This window comes from Chaetura pelagica, unplaced genomic scaffold (assembly GCF_000747805.2).
Source record: "Chaetura pelagica isolate M959 unplaced genomic scaffold, ChaPel_1.0 scaffold222, whole genome shotgun sequence".
NCBI lineage: Eukaryota > Metazoa > Chordata > Aves > Apodiformes > Apodidae > Chaetura > Chaetura pelagica.
The window spans coordinates 9,234,524-9,250,765 of NW_009952711.1; the positions used below are offsets into that span (position 1 = coordinate 9,234,524).

At 41.6% G+C, this 16,242-nt stretch overlaps 1 protein-coding gene across 1 annotated transcript in view; it reads right to left on the reverse strand.

Moving 5' to 3' along the window:
- Positions 1-590: 590 nt before the first annotated feature.
- Positions 591-16,242, reverse strand: part of LOC104386031 (hepatoma-derived growth factor-related protein 3) — a 19,268-nt gene continuing 3,616 nt past the window's right edge. Inside the window, exons 2-6 of the mRNA XM_009994564.1 lie at positions 14,972-15,048; positions 11,465-11,603; positions 10,023-10,181; positions 8,425-8,571; positions 591-1,709 (exon numbers count right to left, since the gene is read on the reverse strand). Of these exons, the coding sequence (XP_009992866.1) occupies positions 1,704-1,709; positions 8,425-8,571; positions 10,023-10,181; positions 11,465-11,603; positions 14,972-15,048 (528 nt within the window). The 3' untranslated portion in view covers positions 591-1,703. The remainder of the gene's footprint in view (positions 1,710-8,424; positions 8,572-10,022; positions 10,182-11,464; positions 11,604-14,971; positions 15,049-16,242) is intronic.

Sequence of the window (16,242 nt, forward strand, 5' to 3'; positions counted from 1 at the left end):
CTCCCTGCTGAACACTGGGGTGTCATTCCCAGCAGTGCTCAGAAGAGAGAACTGATTTCATACCTCCAGCCAAAGGGGCAGGTCCAAAACAGCCACAATGCATCTCCGTCAGTGCTTCTTGGCAAAAAGGAACTTAGCCATAATTTCCTCCAGCTCCCAGGCTCCCTGGCATGGGATTCCTCCAGGTACACTAGGTCTTGGGATAGCTCCATCCCTGTGTCCTCCCAGGAAAACAAGCCCAGAGCTGTTGGGCTGGAGCAAGACCCACTGTCTCACAAACAGGTATTTGAGCCTCCGATGTTACTGCTGATGTTTTTAAAGAAACTTTGAGTACATTCAAGGTGAATTTAATAACCTCCTGTTATCCAGAAAAGGCAAAGTACAGAAAAAATAAAGATCTCACCTGCACTTGTATCTATTATGGTCAACTCATGTTAACAGAATGTTTTGCTTTAATACTTGACTTACATTAATACCTCACATTATTACACGTATGAAGCCAAATATGACGCTAACTTAGCTGCTTACAACCTCAAACCTTACTCCCAATACACATTCCAATAAATTTATTCTGTAAAAACAATACATTTTTTTGTTTCCTTTTTGTTTCCTTTTTTGTTTTTTTGTTGTGTTTTTTTTTCTTAGTTTTTTACAGTAAACTCGTCAACTACAAACCTTGAATACGCAAAAGATGTTCCAAGGACAAGCATAACAAGGATTGATAAAACCAGACTAAATATGTTTTCACAATAAAAGCTGGCATAAAAATAAATAAAAATCTCTATTATCACAATAGCAACAATAATGTACACAGAATAATGGATTTGGAATGCTTACTTACTAGTCTAGTTCTATTTCCAAAAGGAAAAAAAAAGCCAGAATGACAGCATCCTTTTTTAAGCCTTTCTTTCATTATTTAAAATGGATGTTTTCTTTTGGTTTCCCATAGGGTTCTATATCACAGTAAGCTTAAAAATGGAAAGCATCCAAATGAATGGTTTCAAATTGTGTTGGCATTGGAAAAAATCCTTGTATTAATCTAAAGAAACACAAAAAGACTTTCACTAACTCCACATATAGGAACTAAGTCAGATAGTGTACATTACATCATGATTTTGAGAAGTATTAAGAGTATAACTAGCTAGGTACTTCTAATAAGGAAAGGTATTTTATTACATTATTGAACTTGGTGGTGATCTCAACTGAAGAAGAATTTTTCTTTTATGTCGTAAACTGATCAAAATCAACAAAGTATGGATAGAGGGAAATTTAAAGTTATGTTTGGAGGTGGAAGATATTGTTGTAGTCTTGTATGGAGGGGACTCATTTCTAAGATTTACTTGTTTTTTAAAAAAATGCTGATTTAGCATGATATAATCTGGAGTTACACCTTTTCTGTCTAGAAAAGGAATCTCATACATGTTCAAGTATGTGATATCTTCATAAACCTCAGCCACTGGTAAAGGGCAACTTCATGCAACCAAATAATATGAAAATCAAAAAGTAACCCTTAGAAAAAAGGGTACAATGTCATTGCTGCAAACACAACAGATAGGAATGTGAATAATGTGCATACAAACTGGGATGCTGTTGATGATACTAATGAGCAGATGTGGTGACTCATATCAAATCCAAGAATATTAGACAACCAAACATGTAACCTTCTCATGTTTTCCCTTAATATTCAGCAGTCATTATGTTGGTTAAGTCTGAAAGAGAGAAAGAAAAGAAATCACATTTAATGTAAGCAAAAGGATGCTGCAACAAACAACACCATTAATGCCATATTCCCCTGCTTCAGAGTCACAGGAACAAGTAACCACCTTGCCCATTCAAACAGAACTTTTTTTTTAGAGAAAACTGCTTATGTTACATCAACTAAACATTCCAGTACAAAATATTAAAAAACACAGTTTAAAAGTAAACATTTAGGGCTTTGCTCGAAGAAGCAGCTTGAATCATGTATATGGGTTGGGTTTTGTTTTCCCCCATCACTTAATAATGAATATTTTGTGCACAACCAAACCTGCATCTTCCCATTACACTAAATCCCTGTTGTGCTTTGTGGCAAAGCTCAGGCACTGCAGTATTCCTGAACACCCTGTGATGGGAACACCCTTCTCTTCAAACAAATGAACACTTAGCAAGGATGAAGAAAGAGAAACATTTTCAGAGCTAACATATCTGAAGGTTGTTTCTGAAAAGGAAGACTTTGGTTTGAAGTTCACTGTCAGGTGATGATGGAAAAGGAAGAAGCTCTCACTCTGTGACTGAGTCAAGGTCAGCTCTTGCCTCCACTGACATTAGTGGGAACAGGATCAGACTGTCCTCATGTAATCATGACAAGTGTCTCCAAGTCTTGCTTTCTTCATATTAAACAGAGATGGCAAAATTCACTTAAGGGCAGAGGGCCACACCACTTTTGTCCAACAACAGGAAGACATGGCATCCTACATGACTACCTGACCCTGAGCAAGATGTCCCTTGTCCTTTGTAAAGAATTCAGAGCATGAATGCTTGTCCACCCACACCCTGGAACACAACATACAAGCAGTACAAAGGAATTAGTACTGTATTTGGTGGGATCATCCAAGAAAAAAATCAACATCAAGGAATAAGTGTCTGGGTACAGGTTAAATCCACTGGGGATGATGGAATTTTCATTTTACACTGGATCCAGAGGAGGATATGAAAAGCAGACGTTAACATCCCCGCAACAGCAGTTTGCTCTCTCCCACTCTGGTCCATCATACCTGCTGTGTGTGATGCCATGGCTAGAGTGGACTCTGCTTCTCCATCCAGGAGGCTAAGAACATACTAGTGCCCCCCACACAGTCTGGGATGTGCCTTGGAGAGGTTTGCTGCTGCTTCTTTTCAGAGGGAAGTGCAGACATCCATTAAAACAACTACAGATCATTAGTCAATCAAGCCATGACTTCTGCTGAAGTTCTTAATGACAACTGCCACCCTGCACAGATCCAGGAAGGAAAGCTGTCCTTTTGGACCATGAAACCTTTCTGATTACTGACAACAGTTCCCCGCTGGGCCAAGGCCAGAAGGTGGGGCAGACAGTGTTCTCATGTGGGGCACTGGGAACATTGATATTTCCTCTCCTCACTGTCTCACAGATCGGTCTGTTGGGCCACAGTGTGCCCCAGGAGGGACAATAAAGAGTCAGGTGTACAGATCATCCTCTAGAAGAGTGAGTTTCTAGTACCATCTTCCAGCATGGCACACATTTGGCCTCCTAGGAGCCCCAGAAGTCAGCAGGTTTCCTCTCCCTGTCTGCACGCAGCCCTGGGGCTGCGCAGGGGCCGCGGCTCCTTCCCCTGCCCGGGCAGCAGGTGCTGCTGGGCTCCCTGGGCAGCTGCTGAGCAAGGACACGGCAGAGCTGCATGGTTCCAGTGGTCTCCATGGTTTCATGTCTCTCCAGAAACAGGTCAACACGCATCATCTTTGTTTGACACGTCTGTCAGCTACACTCCAAGATCTGGTACAAGCTGTGCCCTGACCAGTGCTCCTGCACAGCGAGGGGATGGCACAGAACCTGACTGGTCTGAGTGAAAAAATTCAGTCATCAGTGAAATTAAAAAGACAGAGAGCACAGAGAGCAGGGAATAAAACTAAACCCACAAATTGCTTTGTTTTTTCTGGCACTGAAATTCCTTCCTCAACAGTGTCTGGCACCAATTCAGCCATTCTGTGCTGTAAAGGCTCTTGCTGGATGGGCAGAAGCATAATTATTTACTTGCTGCATATGATCATTGTTATTCCATGTTGTTTTCAGGTCAAAATGGCTACAGGATTCAATGTACACAGAGATGCAAAGAATATATTTAATCTCTACTGGCTGCTTTAATCTCAACTTGCATTCAGACATAAAGGTTCCTCCTGAGTTTTCTCCTGTTACCTTAGCAGTGCTGTTATCCTGAGCTATATGATGCCAGCAGCAAACCCACCTCTTCACACTAAGCATTATGATGTCACTATTGGATTTTTACACAGAAATTTTTACTGTGCAATAGTTAAACACATTTTTGCAAATGTTACCTTTTGTGAAAGGGTAGATTTTCACATATCTTAAATTGCTGAAAAAAATTCAGACAAAAAATACATGTTCTGTTTTCATTTTCTGGAAAAATGCCCTAAATGTTGTGCTTTTAATCTTGGTAAACCCCTCAAACCTCTTATGCACCCTAACCAGTGTTATTCTTGAGAAGGAAGGAAGAGTGAAGGAACCAAACATCTCAAAACCACATCAGAAGGACACAAGAACCTGTGTTTCTTTGGGCCCTAACACTTGTCTTTCATTGCAGTAACTGGAATTGTTGCTACCTCACAAGAACATCACAACAAAAAATACATCCTGGACACAGGCCGTTTAAAATATGTTCTCCCAATTGCAATAGTATCAGATGGCAGTAATTTTGGACCAGATTTTGATCCCCTTATTCATGCTGGCAAGCAGTTGCCTCCACAAATAGATCCACTGACTCCCATGTTAGTAACTGATTGTCAGTGTGAGTAAAAAGATCACAGTCCTTGACCCCACTTTATATTCAGGCTGTACCAGAAGGAAAAGAATAATAGATTAATTTCCAAGAAATCTATTATTTTTTCAAAGACTGTTTTTCAAAGTAAAATTATTTGCCTCCTGAAAGGCAACCACCAACATCTGTACACAAAGAAAATGCCTCATTAACCAACACAATGTCCAGACTGTAACTAAAATAATGAATACCAAAAGAAAAACTTGCCACAAACCCTGATGGCTGACATTGACATTCAAATACTCTGTAACAGGGCAGGACCTGCAACCAGCTTTTAAACATTATGTGGGTATCCAGAAAGTAAAAGTAAAAAGCAACTCAGGTGTTCAGTTATAAAGATATAAAGTTATGCCAGCCAAGAACCAAACACATAAGTTAGAGAGATTTAAATGTGGAATGTAAATCTGCTGCCATGAATTCACTGATTTGTGAGCTAATTTTGTACCATACAAAGTAAACAGCACAAAGCCATGAATACCTTTCCACTGGAATATTCCTCTTTATGTGGTATTTTGAGAAAGTTTAGTAATTACCAGCAGATGACTGTCATGGGGGTGGGTCAGTGATTCTTGACTTGAGCAAACTCTGGGATGGGCTGTCTTAGCAAATACATTATTAGTTAATTAGTGTTAAGATAATAAAACACTGAGGTTCAGGTTTGCATTTTTCTGGAGAAGGAATCAGAAAAAGAACAGCAGTGAGGGAAAAGAGCTTTAGAAACAGGTAGTGGCAGGACACAATTATAAAGCATGGCTAATTCTGTGAAGCTAATGTCTCTTTTGTTGAGAGTGCCTGTAATTCTCAAGAATAGTTGAGAAACTAAGTGATAGAAAAGAAAGCAGCTTTATCAACCCAGGGGTTAAAAAAAAATAATCACAAGTTGAGCCCTTGAACAGTATGAAATTGGCTGAAAAAAACATCATAGCTTCAGAATTACTTTTATTTTGTCTGGGTTTTGAATCTTTAGGAAGCCATCACTTACATCCTAAAGCTTTCCTCTACCACCTGGAGGTTAGAAATTTTATTTAAAAATATAGATGAAGATAGTCCTGCAATCATATGACCTCAGCTGTTAACTCTTCAAGAAGATCCCAATAATGTTGGGGTAAGGTTCCCTCTGGTCAGAAAAGGGGAGATGTGTCTCTAGCCTGCAGTCCAGGCATTATAAAACATAATCACTACCTCATTGGTATTTTTAAGAAAAAAACCTACTACTTGTGTCCTTTAGGCAGCTCTTGCATGGCCAGAGACCTGCAGAGGACAGGATCCAAAGGCTCTGCAGGACCTGTGGGCAGCACTACAGGTCGGGGAGATCAGCCCTTCTGCCCACCTGCCTTCCAGGGCCCTTCCCAGCCTCCCCCCGAGGCAGCTTCCAAGCCGCTGGTCATGGTGGCAAAACCAGGGGGATGAAACATCCCTATGTGGTGGTCTCCTGCCGCCACCTCCTGGCCAGCTCCAGGCCCTGAGCTCAGCCAGCTGATGGCCCAGCTGCTCTGCTGCACACCCGGCAGGAGCACGAAGCCCATCATCTCCAGTCTGTGTGTTTGTTGGTCCGATGCTGACAAGCTGATTTTAAAGACACCACAACCTCCTCTATGACGGTGTCTTTTAGCAGGCCTGGACATACTTCTGGACTCATGCATGTGAGCAAGAGGATCATATCCCAGCTCTGCAGGCACACACTGGTCTTTTTCCACCTTCCTTCCTATAGAAGTCCCAGAGCACGGGCTGGAGGAGCTCAAGGCCCTCCAGCAGAAGGGCCCGGTACCCCAGAGCTCAGGCGAGAAACGTCCTGCCTGGCTGCCTGATTCACACCAGCCGAAAAACCATCCATCTGGTTATTCTTTCCCCAAGTGCCGTTTGTCTGCGGAAGGTGCCCCTTCTAAAAAGGCACGGGTCTGGCTGTGAGGATGCTCGGAGACAGAGTGTCCCCTCCTGGCCCTACAGGAGAATTGCACTCATGACAAAAACGAGAAATGGGATTAACATGTGAGATGCTGATGCTGCGGCAGAAATGCCCAAGATTAAATATCTGCATCAAGACGTGAATTTCTCCAAATTTATCACTGCTTCCATCTTAACCTGCCTGTAAAACTGTCTCTCCATCTCTTAAGTACATGCTACTAAAACTCCACCCTTCCTATAATGTAAAAAGTATCCTAGACCTGGTCATTGAAGCATGAGCTCATGCCCAAGTGCTGGGGTAGCAGAAGTGAGAGCAGAGCCAACCCCTCTCCTGGCTGTGACAACATTGACTGCGTATTTCTGTGGAGTCGGTGCTGGCAGGGAGGACACAGAGACTGAGGATGGCATTTCAGCACAGGGGCTGAAGAACCTGCAATCCTCAAAAAGCTGCAGTGTTTCACACAATGTTTCTGGCATGCTGGACTCCACCTTCCAGCAGTTACAAGCACGTCACATACAGAAGGAAGAGCCATATGAATGTCACCAGCTACAAAGACAACAAACATCCTATGTGACTTTTTAGCCACTTAATCAGCAACTGACCTAACTCAGTAAGCATTTGGTCCTTACATGGAGAGGAAGCCTGAAGTTCACAGACACATCCCCTGTCACTGCCTTCCTAAACCTCTTGCAACCTCAGATGGACTTTATGGCCAGTTTTCTTACACAGATAACTCTCTGAAGATATGTAAGTGTCACAAGGTTCACTAGCCAGAACGTGGGCAACACAGGCACTATGCACTTGCCACACTCATCAGCCCAGACTCTCAAATTATGCAGGTGTTTGGGGGAGAAGTTGAGTTCTTGAGCCAGTCTCTGGCTAAAGCTAGATGCTTGTTCCTGACCCCACGAACCACGTAACAAAGTCTTTATAAGGTGAAGAGCCACAAAACATACACTGTACCCCAGAGAGACAAGAGAAAAGGAAGCTCTGTGAGAAGTGGGAGACAACAGCAGCTCCCCAGAGGTTGTGTTTTGTGAGGAAGGGTTGAGGCTGAGCACACAGCAGGGTGCTGAGGCACCTCGGCAGCAGTGTCAGATGGGCGCCTGTGCTGGCTGGGCTCCTCTCACACCTGGGGCTTCGTGTCACTCAGCAGCTCCTGCAGCAGCCCAGCCTGGCTGCTGGCCACGTGGCAGAGCCCTGGCACAGGGACCAACTGCAGAAGAACTGGTTCTGAGTTGGAGCTGTAAGTGCTGGAGCAGAGAGGCTTCTGCTGCTCCGGAGGCTCAGAAATAGTAGTGGTTGCTACAGGTGGCTGATGATTAACCAGTTCCCCTACCAATTCCCCTGCTCAGCAGCCTTCCTTTCTGTTGTGGTCACAACAAAACAATACTGATGTGAACACACAACTGACAAACATACAAGGAGATCATATGAACCTGGTCTGGAGCAGACTGTGTATCCCGTCCTTGGAAGGTCATATCCCAAGCAAAAATCTGCCCTAAAATCTGCAGTATGCTGAGCCTGTAAAGTGCACATGAACCCTCATGAACTACAAAGAAGTCAGTGGGACTGCACAGATTTTAAACTACTGTGAAAGGATAAGCAGGCTCCCACTGTTTAGTGAGCCAGAACGCATTACGTCAACAGTCTGATTCTGCTCTCACATCAGTTTTGCATCATTCCAGCCCATGGTTTTCAGTAGTTCCTCTCAGCTGACATGCATGCAAGTGTTGGAACAAAAATACTGCTTATAGTATCTTTTCTCATTCAGCTGTTTCTCTAGAGCAAAATTTGTACCACTGCAGGGACAAGTCCCATGTTTCTGATCTAGAGAACTTTTGAGCACTGAAACACAACACGACCACACGTGACATGCATAGATCACTGCAATGCCCTTCACCTCTAGATCCAAAGCCCCCCAGTAGCAAACTGCATGGGAAGTAAATTATATTAACAGAAGATTACCCCTTCACTGGTTTTCTGCAAATCTGAAGAAGTGTTTCTTGTGTCATTGCCTGCGTCCCCAGCATCAGAGCTGCTCTTATTTTCTTCCTCTTTGCAGTCCTTATCATCTTCATCTCCAGGAGATTTCCGTGACTGCTTGGAGGATTTCTAAAATGATTAGAAATGAAGTTAAAAAAGTAAAAACTGAGCTTCAGTCAAGAAAAACACTTTTGCAATGTGTGTGGAATGCTGTCTGGTCATGTAGTTCCTTTTAATACTGGGGAGGGATATGTGGGGTGAAAAGCACTTTTTGGGTGAAGTAGTTGGAGTTACTGCCATCAGTGAAGCAAAAGGAGAAATTCTGTGTTCAGCACAGTTTGGCAGCACAATTGACTGTAAGACAGACACAGTAACAGGAGATGGGTATTAGTGTTGGGTCACCTGTAGGTTTTGCTAGTTAATGAAACAGATGGTGCCAGCTTGACAAAAGTTTTGATTAAACACAGAGATGTAAAATGAGAATAACATTAGCAGAGCTGCTTTCCATACTTTTTTTAGTGCTGTCAGCTTCAATATATTAACATTAAAGCCATGTGGAACCAATACATCGTCTCTGCTCCCTTTATGTTATGCAATTCTACAGTACAAAAGGATAAATTGTGGCATTAAGCCACCATTTTCCTAATCCTCTGTTTGCCCAGAGTCTTCTGGAAAGATGACGGTAGACCAGACCTGAATTTCTAATGTAAGACACACAAAGGGGGTAAAATTACTTATAACATTTTGTTCAGTGGATAAACCACAAAAACTGCTGTCTCCCAAGCTAAGCCCGGATCAGATTGTGTGCTTGCTTCTTTCTGAGAACAACATGAATGTGAATGAACTTGACTCTGCCACAGTTCATGCACAATTTAAGCAAAGCACAGACCTGGAGGCACAGACAGAACTGGAGAAAGTGACTGCAGTGTTGCTCCCTTTCACCCAGGTGACAAGTGAGAAGCATATCTGAGCCCCAGGTTGCTCCCTTTCACCCAGGTGATTACATCCACCAGCCATTATGAGGCAGTATTAGACACACTGCCCTTAGCTTCCTCATTTACACTGTCAGATATTAACAGGTCAAGTAGATACTACAATTCAGGTCTTTTATCTTGAAATGGAGTGCCCTGCTCAATTCATTAGTTCTTCCTTCCTCCCAGTCTGTCTCCTGTACATTTTACACTGGGTTACACAAGGAGCAGCTGAGCACACTGACCACAGCACCTGAGGCACACACTCTGGGGACAGGAGAGGGAAGCCTGACTTCTCCCAAACAGGAACCAGACCTGAACTCATGTCTCCCAGCAGGCAACTCCTAAGCTTTTTTTTTTTTTTTTTTCCTTTCTCTTCATGGGGAAATATCTATTTAAGATTATCAAACCTATCAATCCATCCAACTGAGCAGAGTATTTCAGCTACTGTCTCACCAAGTCTGACTACAAAAGCAAGAGCACTTCCCTTTGCCTGCTTGAACATCATTGTTATGGTACTGGAATAAAAGTGCTGAAGAAGGAAGAACAGATTGCCATGAGGTGGGCAGTATTCTAATTATAAATGCACATAGGGAATAAGAAGCTAACCTTTGAAGTGTAGGATTTTTTCCGTTTTGAGCCTGCTTTTTCATTCTTTCTTTTTCCTTTTCCATCTTCTTCTACCCGATCGCCTTCCTCCTCACTGCTGGCATCTGCTGTATTTCCTCCTTCTCCTTCAGTTTCTGACGAGCTCTGCTGCTGGATTGCCTTTAAAGTAAGAATAACAATAACAAAATCAACAACAAAAATATCACTAAAATCTATTACTTAATTTTTGTTCTGTGTTGAAGACAGAAATGCTGGTAAGCTGTAAGGCAGCTTACAATTTGATTGTTATTATCAGGAGGAGCTCAGGTTATTGCAATTACCAAGAAAAAGGGCTGCAAAGGCAATTTTTCCCAGTCACCACTTGGAAGCAGTTATCAGATGCAGATTTTGGGATAGCCTGTTCTGAAGGGTTTACACAGAAACAGAAGATCTGAGAACAAATATATGTTTGCTGGAGAATCAAGTGTTGCTCAGTGGAGAGGCCTGGCATGTTCTACTTTGGGAAAAACCATGGAAACTTTCAGAATTTGGCTGCAAAAGGGAAGAAGGGAGAGAGGATGGCTGTTACACCCCACCCCCTAAAAGGGCATGATCTTTGTGTTAGGAAAAACCAAACACTGACCAGAAGGCTGAGAGCTCTTTGACAGTTCATCTCCCACAGACTATTCACTAGATTTTTTTTTAATCCCCAAGTGTATGCAAAACATCTGTAGGGCTGAAAATATGAAACAGGAACTGAGAGGGGCAGCAGCTTGTCTGCAGGTGGTCCATATCTCTGGTTTGTAAGGTTTTGTGCTAATAATGTAATAGGTGTGTTTGCCTTTTGGAGGTGATTTCTGCCTTCAAAGGACCACATTTTTTTTATAAGAAAAGTTCTTTGTTTTTATACAGCCCACCAACTACTGTTATCCCCCTCTGGATTCACTGATTTTTCTCTCTGGACATCCAACAGGGAGAGCTGTTGTACAGCAGCTACTATCTTGGAACAGCAGCTTAAGCCTCCACTTTCTCAGCCCTTACAACTTCGGTAGTGGTGTCCTATGTGTTGAACACTACCAATGTAAAAACCAAAAGTGTAGTGACCTTAAGGTCTATGTAAAATACACTGAACTTGAGATAAAAGCAAACAACAGAAACAGACATTAGTCATGTTTATACTGCAGTAAATAAAACCTTCCCTTTTTAATTCAACTGGATCTGTTGCAGAATTTTCCACTTCACCACCCCAGAATATCACAGAAAGCAAAGGGCTCTGCAGTATGATTAAAGCTGAGTTTGTCACAGTGCAAGAGCACAGTTGTCTTACATGACACAGTTACAAAAACTGTGAAAGTTTCTATCTCCACCAAAACCAGGACCATCCCCATCACTCACACAATGTTTACAACTGACAAGTCTTCAAACAAGAACAATAAGGAGAAACAGAAATGAAAGTAATTTACCTGATATCCAGTAAACTTTACTCCAGGGTTGTTTTCTATTTCCCACAGGCCTTCATTAAATCCTTTTCGCTTGTTTGACTTCCCAAACTTATCTTTATATTCTTTATATGGGAAAAGGTCTTTGGGCCCCAGGAATGCACTGCATTTTAACAAAGGTAACATTTCAAAAAAACTTCCACATTAACAGTCAAATGTTTTCCCTATTCTTCTGCTCATTCTTTAATTTCTTTTTCAGTTTTATTTGTTTGTCTGTCTACCTACCTATGTATCTATTTAACACACTGGCTTTGAATTACTGCTGTGAGTCTGATTTAATGGATTGGCTCACCATCCTGATGTTTGATGTTGCAAAATCATACTGAGTCTCTCTAGAAAAAACAAAAATGAGTCTCACTTATTATATTACCTCCTGCTGGGAACTGGCACTTGAACGGTTTATGAAAGAGGTTATGTGATGTGATTGTCTGTGATAGCAAGGGAGCAAACTTCCAACCCTATGTGTTACAAACCCAGAAAGGCCTAAAAATACCATATGAAAAGTTAAAGTATGTAAGGAGTGCCTAGAACCCATAAGCCAAAACTTATCCCTTGTACTTCTGGAGAAAAGCAGTGACATTTATTATTAACTATAGTGCCAGTAAGCCTGGGAGCTTTTTTCTTGGAATAAGCCCCCCATGTGTTAGATTCTGTGAAAACACAATAACAATGTTCTCATTCCCAAAAATCTTATAATTTCATATAAGACAAGAAACAATGGGTGAATATAGGCAGATGAGTAATACAAGGAAACAATGAGACACACAGTGTGCTTGTGGCCAAATTGTTTTTTAGACAGCACAGCAAAGGAGGGATTTTGTGCTTTGCTGCTGCATTAAGTCAGCTATGCACTGGGCCAACTATTTTCAGGCACAGGCAGTACAATGCAGGGAAAAAGAATTTTAAAAAGGGAAGAGAGGTGATGTGTCTTGCTTTTACAGTAAAGTTCTAACTTCTTATATAAAACTGAAGAAGGTGCAATTTCCTCTTCATTGGATATCTGTATCCAGTGTGTTTACTGTGCTCTGTATCATGGTACTGGGATTGCTAATCATAAGTGAAATTAAAAACAGTGAAGGCAAAAAACCCCACTTCATTCCCACATGGAAGATTCTGTGTCACCAATGACCAGAGCTAAGCAAGTCACAGTGTCCTTCACACCAATCACTGTCCTTCTTTACTGATGATCTTTGCAATTAACATTAGCTCTATGGTCTCCATTACCACAGGATCCTGGAGCTCCACCACTTATAACACATTTATTCTCCTAACAGCACCTCAAGGTTGGGAAGTTGCCCATTTTTGCAGCCAGGCTTCTGAGGCACAGAGGTTTGCCCAAGGTCAAACACAAACTGATGGCAGAGTACAGAGGAAAGCCCAACTCCCTTCAGTCTAATACCTTAATCACAGGATCATATTTCTTCCTTGCTGTAACCATTATTTCATATTAATGCCCAATCCATGCCCTGATTCTTTCCAGTCTTTATGAGTGTGCAAAGTTTAATTCACTTAAATCATCCCACTGGCCAAGAAGTTTGCCAGTACAGAGCCAACTGGTGGCTGAAGGCATCAGATGACAAGTCTCTGGGGAAAGAAACCTTTTAACTACACGGGAGACAGAACAGAATCCACATTCAGTTGTCTCATTGAGAAATATCTCAATTATACAATTACAATGCCAAGAATGCATTTCTACCTGAAAGCCAAAGAATGATTTCCAAACTAACAGCTGTCTTGTTAATATTAAAGGCTACAATAGAGTAAGGGATCTGAATAAATTATTTTATCTATGCTTTTGTTGAACTAGGAGGTATCTCCTTGTTGCCAGAAACACCTATGAACTGTTCTAACTCAAACAGCAAAGGAAACTTACCATGAGCTACCTTAAAGCAGCTCACCAGTAATGTATGGAAATGTTTCTACAGCCTTTTATATATAGCAAACACTGGAAAATTGCCTACCTCTTTGTTACAAATCTATTCAGTGTCACCGGGAGAGTGTCAGAGTTTCCACTGCTCTGATACAAAACTGAGGAGCTGCAATCTACAGTTGGCTTTTAGTAGTTACAGTTTTAAAATTATTAAGGTAGTAACTAAAACTATTTTCCTATTTCAGATGTTACTGTCATACCATGGGCTAACAAAATCACAACCAAAAGAAATTAGCAGTTTGGGATTCATTCATCTCAGAATAAAAGTGGTCAGAGGTTTTGGGATTTTGGTTGGTTGGTTGGTAGTGTTGGGTTTTTTTGTTTGTTGTTGTTTGGGGTTTTTTTGTGTTCTTTTTTGTTTGGTTGGTTGGTTGGTTGGCTGGTTGGTTTTGGTTTTGTGTTTTGTTCCCCCCCCCAAAAAAAAAACCCCACCAAAACGTTTCTCAAGATAAATGTTTCTAATTTAAAAGAAAACTACATTTTTGTTTCTGACTTTAAAGGAACATAAGTTTATTTTATCTTTACTATTTTTAGGTTACTTTGTGACAGTAGTAGTAGATGACAATAAATGAAAATATCAGGTTGTTTCATTACAGGAATATAAAGAAATATTTTAACTAAAGAGAGGCTATTTTGATCTTTATTAAACAGTCACTGCCTTTAAATATTTTTTAAATAAAATGTGATGCATGAGCTACATGGCTTATTATGCTATGAAATAATGTTAAAATTCAAAAATAAACAATAAATTTCTAATAACACTTCAAAACTCTAAAACCAAATTTAAAATGTCATCAGAAATACTTTTCTTCGGTTTTTTTTCCCTTTCTAAGGAATTATAGAAAAATGTGTCTCCTACAAGTGGGAAATAAAAAGTTTTAAAATGTAAAAATGTCATGGAACATGGAAACTGGATTTTTTTAAAAACTATCTCAGACATAGCTAAAAATACCTTATAATTTGAAACTCAGCATTTGTAGCAATTACTACGAGACCTAACTTACTCCTGTTCTGATTCCTTTTTTTCCCTATGAGCTCAGCCAGCTCAGTTGTTTTATCACTTCTGTGATCTCCATCCTACATTATCTCCAGAACCACTATCAAAGGAATGCATATATTTTAAAGCTCTGGGAGGACTGTGTGAGACACTAGGGGCTGCTTCCTTTCATTTTACAAACTATCAAGTGAGTTTTCATCCAGGACATGAACCCAAACATGTCTGTATACAACAGCCTGATCTCTGCTATCATGTACATGCAAGTAAAAAATTGTTGTCCCTGTATCTGAGTTCTGATGAACCTTTAATGAATTTATGCCAACACTTTTCTTTACAGCACAAACCAGGGACTGGTTACTGTTTATGCTTAGACCACTCATAGCTCTACTTTCAGGTTTCAATTCCATGAGTTGGGCTCATAGGACCCATCTCTAGGCTCCCAATGCCTTCAATCAGGACTTGTTCCAATAAAATCAGTGGAGCTTATGTTAGCAGCAGTGGAAGAAGACGTTTTCAAAGGAAAAGATCACAATCATCCACTTACGTTTCATGAGTCCCGAAAAAGAAGATGGGGTATTTATTTGCTGGAGGCTTCACGGCTCCTTCAGGGAGTTCATCAATCTGTGAGATAGAAATGGAAAAAGGATTATTCCTGAATGTGGTGTCCCTCATTCAAGAACCTCTACCAAGCCATAGAAGTGCTGGTGCAGGTATCCCACAACCCTGGGGGGTCCCTCTGTGCTGCAGTGGGGAATGGAAGAGGGCTGCTGATTTTCAGGCAGGCAAGTCACCCAATGTCAGCACAGGACAGAAACACAACAAGGAGCCAGGACCAAGGAGCACACTAAGAGTTTTAATGATTTCATGGGCATTATAATACAGAAAGGCAATAAAATACTCTGTTTAAGTGTTAACTTCAGATGCTGCCTCATCAAAGGCGCTGAAGCCCAGAGGGTAATCCTGTCTATCTCACACAGCCACCTAAATAACTTCTGCAACAAATTGGGAACAGATGGCACCTCTAAGACTCTGCAGCTGGAAAACTGGACAATCTCTCATCAGTGTTTCCTGGTGGTGTTGGTGGTACCCAGTGTAAACTGCATAATGCATGCTAGGCAGGAGGGCCTGGGATTCTCCTTCCCCTAATACTAGGGGCCCAAAAACCCAAAAACTAGGGGCCTAGTTTTGGCCCCTGCTCCCCTCTGCACTCCATCTCTTCTTTCATATTGTATTCCTGGCCTCATATTTCTCAAGATACAGCTGCAGAGCAGCTAAGGGAGGGACAGTGAGGGGGCTCTCCTGAGATATAAGTGGGATAGGATAAACTCCTCAGGATGAGCAGTGCCTAGACCTCATCTTCCAATGTCCAAATGTAAGCATTGGTTGTGAAGCAGAAGGTTAGGCCCGTGGTTTAGACTTGTCCGTATCTAATAACAGAGTCCAGGTGCCTACTCACACAAATGAGAAACACAGCACAGCTTTAAAAAGAAGTGCCTGCCTTCCCAGAAACATCACTTCTGAGCATATGTGGGCATCTAACATTAAGTGTCCAGAGAACTCTCCAGCTAAGAAGGGGGAGCCTAATGAATCTAGATATCTGAAGGGTAACACCAGAGAGCAGGTGAATGGCTTCCTGCCCAGGTCTCAGGCAACTCAATCACAACATAGGCATATTGAATCCTGCCAAATGTCACTGGAACTGAGAGCAAAGTGCTGACATACCAATGCTATACAAAATCTGCTTCTCAGCAGAGCACAGGGATGGAACCTGCATGTTTTCACTCAGGAGGCCAGGCCCACATGTGCTTTCCTTCT